Source organism: Lottia gigantea (assembly GCF_000327385.1).
Source record: "Lottia gigantea unplaced genomic scaffold LOTGIsca_19, whole genome shotgun sequence".
Lineage (NCBI taxonomy): Eukaryota > Metazoa > Mollusca > Gastropoda > Lottiidae > Lottia > Lottia gigantea.
In genome coordinates, this window is record NW_008708358.1 from 2,382,334 (window position 1) to 2,393,312 (window position 10,979).

The following is a 10,979-nucleotide window of genomic DNA, read 5'->3' on the forward strand; positions in this document are numbered from 1 at the left end:
TAGGGAGCTGTGCGTGCCAACGTTACCAGAACAAGAATTGTAATGACAGTCTTCCACCTAGTGTTCAGCAGTATATGATATTTTGTATATCAATTGTGAATTGTGAACAGTTAGCTTTTTTTCTTCATATTAACTAGGTATAAATATGTCAAAATCAATCCCTTCAATTTTCACGATCTGTTTTTTCTGGAAAGCATGAACGTTGGTTTGTTATTTAAACAATGATACGCTTTTGTATTTCCTGATGTACCGCTTTAAAAAGATTGATATCCTGCTGTCACGTATTGAATGAAAAGCTTCAGAGAAAATAAGGCCGGCAGGAGTTGGCTTTCTAGAACTGGATGTAGTTTAAATAGGTTATCATAACCCACTGACAATTTTCTATTTTAGCTGTGAAAACATGTGAAACAATGCCTCATATATTAACCGTTCACAATTCCCCAGCAACATATTCCGAATCCAGAAAAATATGTCAGAATGAAAATGGACAACTATGGAGTCCTGCATCAATAACAGAGGGTTTCTCGGGCATTCTGTATTTTCTAAATTCAGGTAATTCAAAGTTTGTCAAGAAGACACTGCTTCATCTTCTTTCCCACGAAGTGGGTTGTATTCATGTGGCTTTGATATTAATAGAATCCCTGAACACATTATCGGCAAAGTGAAAAGTAGTATATCCATATCGCACTGGCTATTTGCATCGTCACGATGCGTGTTCTCTATGGCTGCTAACAACGGTACGGATAAGATAAGGCATTATAGGCTTGCTAGTTTTGGTTTTTTTTAAAGCGTGAAGCCATTTTGATTGTCAAGAATGATATTTAGTGACTTTGTTAGAGTTAGGTAGGGATGATTAAGGTAGGGATGGCCATATGATTTTTAATGCCCATTTTTGTACCATCCTGGTGCGAATAACCACGGCCTATCCATATATCTTTGTGTTTTAATATATTATTTATCTATATATAGTCAATAACAAGGTTACAAGAAGTTTGTGGATGCCGTCTGATAATCAAACAGGTAATAACTCTTATCACCCTGATAATGTAGTCAGTGGTTCGACATTACCTTGGTGTGCTCCCTTGTACATTAATAGTAGTGGATATTAGCTTAATATTCTGCTATAACCTAGAACTCATATATATATATATTCCGTTTACTGATTTCCACACTTATTAGTTGCACAAAGTGATTTAGGCAATAGTTTTTGTGTTGATTACAGTCTTTTGATGTGATTTTGGCAATACGCTACGGTAAGTTATAATTACTGAACTGTAATAGTTAGATTCCGTGGTTATGAATAAAAACAAACCTGTTTAAATTTACTGTTCGGTTTCTGGCAGGAAACAAGATATTCATTACAACGTATGTTGAAATCATTTATATATTAATGTTTCCAATGATGTTTTTATTTTTAAGAGAGTTTATCGTGTAATGAAATTACTTGGCAACCAAAAGTATTAAATGACCAGACGACAATTCCTCATAATATTACTATGGTAACCCAACAATGTAATCAAACTCTACCTTTTATATGTTATAGTAACTGTACAGGTAAACAATAGTTTGATTTTCACAGTCAGTATTAGTTGATAATGTCAAATACCAAAAATAAACTTTGTTATTACTAATCTATTATCAGAGTTTTATTATAAGGATATAAAACAAAACAAAAACAAGCCATAACATCAGCCTATTATTATATTGAACGTCATGATATTTTAGTTTCCGATAGGATTTTGTATATCTTTTTAAAAATTATAAATTACCTACAACATGAAAAGACCAAGAACATTTTATTCCAAAAGAGGCAAACAATGTGAATGGGTTTCCCTTTGTACCCATATTTCACGACTGCGATCAAAGATCGTAAAAATTCTGCATATAATGGACCCAATGTATGCCGTTACAAAACCCTTCAATTTCATAATTGGCCATGGGGATGCTCAGCTGCATCTGCTGGGGGTACTAGTGACTTCCTGATAAAATCAAGTGTCTTGATACAAACTGGTGTATCGACTGATGAAACGACTGGGAAAACAAGATGTTGTAGGATCTCTGCTCGCACTTTTGCGGTGTTCTGCCAAATGGTAACTGCCGAGAGAATATCTTAATTTGTTCCATTTCAGCCTCGAAATTTCACTTGAAACAGATTATATATGATTGCTTAAAATGTCGCTACCAAGTAAAGATAGTAAGGGCAATTTTAATTGTCTTAGGCAACAGTAGATTCTAATCAAAATATATGTTTGTTTTCGTTTTAGATAAAGTATTAGATGAAATGATAGTAAATTTGACTACATCCAGTGGAAATATTTCAGTGCCTTCTATTGACGGTGTGTATGAGAACAATCAAAATATAACGTGGCGGATTAAGATTTCAGGAAAACGTATTTTATTGACTGTTTCTAGCTTTGATATTGAATATCAGAAATACTGTTTATATGATAGGCTGGTCATTCTGGATTTCGGAATCTCAGAACAACTTTGTGGAAATTCTTCAGTGCCTAAATCCTATTTAACTCAATCCAATTCCGTGGATGTGACTTTCATATCGGATGATTCCGTGGTTGGACAAGGGTTTGTAATCGAATGGAGGGAAATAGATGTGGGTTTGTGTGAGAATAAACTTTTTAACGACTCTTCGGGAACCTTTACAAGTTTTGGTTACGGTCAACCACTTTCTGAAGCCTTAAATTGTTCCATCGCATTCCAGGGTGCCTTAGATTCTAGGATATTATTAACATTTGACGAATTACCAGGAACCACTGGCACTGATTGTGTGACTGTAGACCTAGGTAATGACACTGTGTGTATGAACTCGAAAAATCCACTGGATGTCCAGTACCTTTCCAGCCACAATGAAGTCACTATATTTTATACTATAAATAGATTAACTAATCAAATGATGGCTTCCTATGGATTTAAAGGACATTATGAAATAGGTAAGTAATATGGATATGCTATTTTCTTGACGCTGCATATCGTATGTTAAGTACCTTATGACATTTTGAGGGAACGGCACCAAAAACATCGCTTAAAACATGACAGCTCAACATAAGTTGAATTGTAAAGATTAACTTACTTGAATGATGAAATGGAACTTAGTTGTGTCTGTGGTCCTGTGATTCGTTATTGAATTTCGACAATTCTCTCGAAATAATAATTAGTAATTAAGCAGATGTGATAACAAAAATACATATCCGGAAGCTACGTTAATTACCTTAGTGGTATTGATATACTTTGTTGAAGGTTATTTCATAAAGAGATGTATATTTAAAGATATATTTATCTATGGTGAATCAGTATCACTCCGCCTGTATCTTTGTCCTTTTTTCTCAATAAACTATTGTTTTTTATTTTTTTTATTTATGACAACACCATATAAGGTTCTTTTCTTTTGAACACGAAAATTCAAGAAATTTTGTATTGCTATTTTGAATATTTTATAACCCAAATGAAATTTAAAACACGTCAAACTATTTAGTTCTACCTTCGTGACCTGGTTCCCTGCTAAATTAGCTTTATGTGAAACTATTTACATTAAGCTCCATCTATCAGCTGATAAGACGATATGAAAATTGCTTTTAGCATGAGAGAGACATTAACACAATGTTTTTTTTATTTCAGTACTTACAGGGAATTTAATTAGCAGGGAGTTTATAGGTGTTAATGACCAACGTATGATCTATAGCTACAACTATCCCAGTAAACATCCGGTTAACCTGGACTACGTCATTATCTTAACAACGGAAGTGACATATCAATTGGTTTTAGAAATAACTTTTACTAATCTAGATTTTTTGAATACCTGTGAAGGTACTATATTCAGCATTAGCGATGCGTCGTTTGATCAGACACCTGTGATGCTGTTTGATTTATGTGATACGGCGTTGAATAAGAGTGAAAATATCTTTATTATTGAATCTGTCTATAACACCTTAAAGCTGCAAGTTCATTATCCGGATAGTGTCTCAAGCCAACTGTTCCATTCCTTTAAAATCAGCGCCACAGCTCGGTATGGTAAGTGGAATCATTTACCCAAAGTGACCCATGCCCTGCCTGAATCCTAACAATTGGTACACTAGATACCCCCCCCCCCCCGGCCCGCTCCCCAAAGACGAAGCCTCTCTGTCATTTTTCAAAAGCGTTTTTTAAATGAGAATCGGCTTATTATTAATTCGCGGTTTTGTGATCGTATCAAACATCACTGACCACGGTTATCTTTCCAATGTAGATCGTCATTCATTGAAAGTGTTGGTTTATGTTGCTGGTTGCAGACAAACTCGTTGCTAGGTAGGCCCTATGCCTTTGGCCATTGTTTCGGACTTCTCGAATTATTCTGATTCAAATACTTAGTTATTTTAGTTTTTATTTCTCAAATTTACTGCGTTACAAATGAACACTATTTAATTATAAAAAGGAAACCAAAAAAAAAAACAAAAAAAAAAAAACACTAGATATTTGAACTTCACCAGAGACTCTATTTCCAGATCAATTCTACGATTTAATTTCAGATGATGTATTTATAAATAAAACTATGTGGCTTCAATATGGTTATTTTGAATCATGTAATAAAGTCAAATGCTATAATGGTGGAACGTGTGTTAACAACAGTATAGACCGGTTTTACTGTCGGTGTCGAGGTTCTTATACAGGTAAGAGGTTTAAATAGTCCAGAAAGGGCAACATTCACTACCCGTTTGATCAATCGTACCTTTCTTAGTCTCAGAAACAGTTAAGCTAAGCTAATCAGTGACGGTGTCCACATCTTTCCGTCGAAATGCTAGCCTTTTTATCCATATGCATGCGACGTATCAAGGTGTGAAAGTTACATTGACGGCTCGCCTTCATCATGTTGGAGAGCAGTTAAGTTCATGAATTGTTTTATAGTAACCTCTTGTCATTCAATTCAGGTAAGAGGTGAGCCAAGCTAGATAAGTTTTTAGTATTTTCATTTTCAGATTGCTTTTTTCAACCATATAAAATGTAGCCTTTTACATATTGAAATTTCGCGACTGTCGTTCTTGGTAGGAAGGTGGATGCTGATGCTGATATCGCAAACTAGGTAGTTAGTTAGTGGTCGTATTAGTTTGTAGTTGGATTCAAATTGAATGATTATGTGCTGTTGGTTTGGTAGTTGATAACATAATGTGTATTTATAGACAGTGAAACGATTAACAGTTGGTGTCGATCTTCAGCATTGATTACTAAAGCTTCTAAGAATATAGAAATGCTGTCTTTAACCTAAAATATTAATATATCGTTTTTCAATACATTAACATCTTTATTAAGCTAATTAACGAGAAGGTTAATTTGTACGGTATATTGAACCTGGCAAAGTTAAGAAATGTTAAAGATGTTAATTTGAGGATTAACTACCCACAATTCTGATAGAATTATATATTTTGTAACCTACAATCTTCAAATAGATACACGATAGTGTTATACGCTTACGTCATAAGCTCTTCGTATTTCCCAATAGTTGTTTTTTTTCACTTTCATTTTTCATTTTAATGTTGGGGCCTAGGCTTGTGTTACTGCACCTTAAAGTGCTGCCATTGTTGAATTGAACGGTTTTTGTGTGTACCATTGAATAAAATGTTACCAGCAGTTTTTTCTATTATTGTTGATTAAATTTTGATTGATATATTGATAATTTGTTATCGCTGACTGATTACCATTTTCAGGAATATTGTGCCAAGTTCAGTATTGTGATCTAAAACCCTGTGACCAAGGAACCTGCCTGCTGGATACAGTTAATTCAAACTATAAATGTGAATGCCATCATGGTTTCTGGGGTACAAGATGTACCATGAACTCTATTCTGTGTTCCAGCAATCGTTGTAGTGGTAACGGACAATGCACTGGCAGTTCCAATGCCCCGGTGTGCCGTTGTAATGCTTTGACACAAGGTATGTATAGGCTTTGGTTTGGGGTGATTTAGTCCAAATTCACCACTCATACCCATTCGACAATTGTCGTCAGTTCCCGTGAAGCTGACGCTGTTGCAGAGCGCTTGTGGAACATTCACGTTAGAATGTTTGTCTGCGACCTAAACCTGTCCTTTCGTAACATTGTTATCAATGCAATGTTAATACCTCTATTTCCCAAAAGATTTACTGTGTGCATTGCTTGCTGAATAATCCAAATAAGATGTACTTTTCCAATGTTTTTTAAAGAACCAAATGGCCTCAGCACTTAGCGTATTAATTAACACATTGCCAATCTGACAACAGAAACCTGTTAATGTGGAAAACACAGTTCTCTGTAGCTATTTTAGTTTGTTGGAGGTGTGGCCTACAACTGAGTCGGAGTATTTTCTTGAAACGCAATTAAAATGGGAATAAATCAACTCGAGAACCAGTGGCGTCTTCCTAAACTGGATAACAATGGTGGCTCATTGCTATCATGTCACAATCTATTACCTAGTTAGACTCGATTTTGCATTCAATGGTTCACGCTCATGAGACATTTGCTCAAAATATGCTTGTAACTTATTCATTTTGCTTATAGGATTTTTTTAATTCAACCCTTGTTTAGGTGTTAATTGTTCAGAAGTATCGACCATGCAGGAATCTGTGTTAGATATAGGAGATAGATTACTAAAGGAACCAATCTGGATCGGAATTATAGTGATATTATTATTATTAGTATTGTTTGGTATTTTGTACGGTATTCGACGAAAATTTGATAAACACTTTAAATGTTGCGAAACAAACATCAAGAAGATTAGAGAGCAACAAGAAAGTAAGTTTGTTTTGGAGAGGGTTTAAACCTTACCGCTCCCATTATTTCTGACTAATTCATCTATGAAGGGTCAAAAGTCATTGTTTTTTAAGTCATATATTATCTGTGTAAAATCGCCTTTGAGATTGATACTGTCACAGTCTCATTTTTGCTGAATGTATGAAACAATTGAAGAAATCAATGTCGGATGTTACCTTCTAAATCTACTAGTACGTCTTATATCCCATTAAAAAACTATATATCTACTTTTTTAATATCCGATTATGACGAACACATTAGGAGACAATGAATTTATATATTGCATACAAACAGAGTCGTATATTTTGTTGTTTTAAGATGAGCCCTGTGATATATTTGGGCAGTTTCTTATTTTAGCGACCATTTTATTTTTCAGAGAAGAATCAAGAAATTGGCGAAACAACTTTCAGTCACCCAGCTGAGGTTTATAGCGTCGAGAATTCTCTAAAAATATTTACCTCAATACCACCAATCGTGATTACTCCGTATACCCCAACTCTTCCGGTACGTCATTTTTATTATGTTTTTACAATGTTGTTTTATAATCTGGCGGTGATAATGTAAATTGTTGAAACGTTGTGTATAATTAAGTCATGAGTGGTTATATCGCCCAGTGGAGGCTTGTCCAGGTTTTCACCCCACTTTGAAATTTTACATAGCCCCTGCTAGGCCCCTCAACTGACGTTTCTTAGAAACGCCTTTGATATAGCTCTACAGACAGAATGGATATCAGCTTACATAATGATGTTATAAACGTGAGGCCTATAATCGTAAACTTATACCTTAATTATTTTCAGACAGCGGAAATTGGACATAATGCAGCAACCAGATTTTTCGCCTCCTACAAAGAAGCTGAAAGATCCCCGATATCAACTCCCGTGGCGACTGACTTCATCCAAAATACTGCTACCTTTCTTGTGGACGAGAAGAATTCGGGGGATATCGTAGGCGGACGATTGTCTCTAGATCATCTGAAAGTGAAGCCGACAATCAACAAAAATCGGAAATTCTCATCCCTTGATCCCCCTACTTCCTCTTCGCTGTTAGTGCCTCAGGATTCTCGGATGAAGCGTTCTCACAGTACCGGTCCGTATCTAGTTCGCCAGGAAACCCAGTTTGACGACCTCGCTCTGAATCAATCTTCGCTATCAGAAGACGGATCATGTCACACTAACAGCCATTTTTATCCCAATGTGATCATTTCTAACAGCAAAGGAGGTACTGATGACAACCGGGGTGGGTCCAATGAAGATCTAGGAATAGCTAGAAAAACTATGAGCCACTCTCTATCGGATTCACAGATTGCAAAGTTAGAGATGCAGGTTTGTCATGGTCCGATGCCCGATATTAGACGAAGAAATGGATCAAGAGATCGACATCACCGAGAGGACAGAATGCGTCATTTCAAGGAAATGTCTAAAAGTATGGAAGTGTATGGACACGAGTACGGTGCATCGATGAGCGGTGCTTCAGAAAATTGCTACTGTGTCAAATGTCGGCGTGCAACATCAGAATACGAGTACCAACAGCGTCACGGTTTGTTAGCATGTTATCATAGCAGTTTTGATGATCGTTCGCTACGACGTCACGCTTATCGCGATTGCGGTCGACATCCAGGTAGTGTTCAATCGGAAAAACATAGACGTGATCGCCGACGTCGAAGTAGTGGCTTTGACATGTATCAACATTTGGACGGAAAATCAGGGAGGCGAGACTCTGGTTTGGAGAGTGAAATAATAAGACAGTATCAAAGACAAAGAGGTTCTAGAACGAATTCTCACAAAGGAAGTTTGAGCGATATTGGACGCTTTCATATTTTACAAAAGTTTCTCAGTCAGGATCTTACAGATTTTTACCCGGAGAACGAATCAAATAAATATTTAGAACCAAGGAATGGTAACATACATAAGAAATTGAGTCCGACCAATTCGTATCCGATGTGTGGAAAAGAGCCGAGGCCACAATCGAGACTATCTCGATCTGAACGTGTGTCGATTTCTGGTGGGAACGATCCTTTAGCACCACGCACATCGTTACTCTCAGTGACTGATAGTGATAGTGCTGTATCCATAGGACAAAGACCTCATTCTCCATCACAATACCCAGACAGTCAACCATCGCTTAATCTTCAAACTAGGGACTCTGCCTATCAGTCCAAACAGCCTTCAGTGGAACATAGTAATTTTGATTTACCGGGAATTTTAGAGGAAAATTTACGACTTGTTGCCTCTGACAACAGGTTGGTATATGGGTTTTGCCAAAAGATAACAATTAGTAACATTTTGTATATGTAACGTTGAGCTAATTGCTTGGTCGTTTCCTCTGGTCTACATTACCTCATGAAGGTGATTAATCCACTGAACCCTGAGTAATATTCCAGTGCTCGATGAAAAAATGATTAACTATGTGGAAACTTTAAAAGGGATGCCATAACAGAGTGCCATAACATATTTAGCTGTTCCCATTAAATGCCCTAAATGTCTGGTCTCGTAATTCTTAAGCAAACCTGTTATCTTTTATTTATAGCAATGATGATCGAAAGGTAACAGAAAGACTTCATCAAGCAGCTATTAAACTGTATGTTTTGCAACATAGAACCAAGAACACCAATACCCGGTATGCACCCGATAATGAAGTTTCTACAATCTGTGAAAGCGGTCATTGGGATCCGAATGGGTAAGTAAACTGTTACAAAAATATCTATAATCTATTAAAATGGCAAAATCTGATTTGAACCATCTTTAATGTGTTAAAGTCATTCCCATTGATTGGTAATTACGTAAGACATAACGATGTGTTTCCATGATTTAACCTTTTTATTTGCCAAAATCCCGAACCTAAGTCTACTATAGAAAATTACGATTTCTTATAAATATTTTTCATAATTGTATTCTAACTTATTCGAAGTGTTAAAATCAACCTTTATTAACCCTTTTTCATTATATTAGTCTATACATAATCGGACTTTTCTCTCTCACTTTTCAACGATAACTATGGGATAACACCATGGATACTGTAACAATTTAGTAACCGTTGAGATTGACAATAGTTTTCAAAAGACTTGATTTTGACGCTCTGTCTTGCAGACATAAAACAATCGGCGACTAAACTGGCTTGTTATTATAAATCCTGTCGGTAACAAAATACTCTTGACGTGGAAGCTTGGGAAAACGTGAGATTTTGCTCAAGATTAAAAAAATCGGAGATCAAGACTGTTTGTGTTCCCACACCATTAAACAGTCTGCTTGTTACGAATTTATCCCTTAATGAAATCTTTTAAATTTTAGTCCAAAATCAACATCTATGTGTACGACACCGATGATAGAATTAAAAGATCTAACGAGGATTCCAGTGACTCCTGTCGGTGATATAGATACTGATACCGAGTGTTTTCAGGAAACATTATTTTATGATGCCAATCAAGAAGTGGAAGTTTGAACTATAAGATTATTGTATTATTTAAAAAATAATGATATTGTTCCTCGGAATTGTGGTGCAAATTGTGATTCAGATAATATACGAAGAAGCTGTGAAAACTGTAACAAACATGGAATCGTAGTGGATATACTATATCAAATGATATACGAAGCAGTTATTCAAATAATACATATAAAGTATGTTCAGGAAAGATATTTCCAACATAGATATGATTACACCTTACCCGATTAATCGTCAGCAATATCAGCTCTAGCTGGAAGCAGACGTTTATTTGTCATCTACGAACTAATCAACCTACCAGAGAGTCAAAACAAGAGTATAATTATTCTTAAGGACATAAACTATTGTGAATGCATTTTGATATTTTATAAGTTAATTATTAACAGATTATTTACATCGTTGAATACACACGTTTCTCCAAATGGACAAAATGGTTTTAGCAAATTTTTGAATTAAATTGAATTGAATGGTTATCTATTCATTGATAAATGGAAGAAAGCCACAATTTATTTCTACAATAGGGTTTCAGATAATGCAATGAATTTGTTCATGAAACCCACACCATATTATTATATTAATAGCAAATTGTGCAATACATAAATACAAACACTGTGATATAGATTTAAAATGGCTATTTTCTTCAATACATGCAGAATTTATAAGTGATATGAAATAAAATTATATTTATTGTTTGTATTTTATCTCTGATCTCTTGATCGATATTATGTCTGATTCCCAAACCCCTTCCAGTTACTTAATAGAATAGTGTTTAC

General features: G+C 35.4%; 1 protein-coding gene across 1 annotated transcript; it reads left to right on the forward strand.

Moving 5' to 3' along the window:
- Nucleotides 1-4,567: 4,567 nt before the first annotated feature.
- On the forward strand, nucleotides 4,568-5,875 carry LOTGIDRAFT_98463 (hypothetical protein; the record flags this gene model as incomplete). Its single annotated transcript, XM_009052825.1, has 2 exons — nucleotides 4,568-4,658; nucleotides 5,691-5,875. Coding segments are annotated over 2 exons (276 nt in total), but the record flags the coding sequence as incomplete, so codon positions are not given.
- Between the last annotated feature and the right edge of the window lie 5,104 nt (nucleotides 5,876-10,979).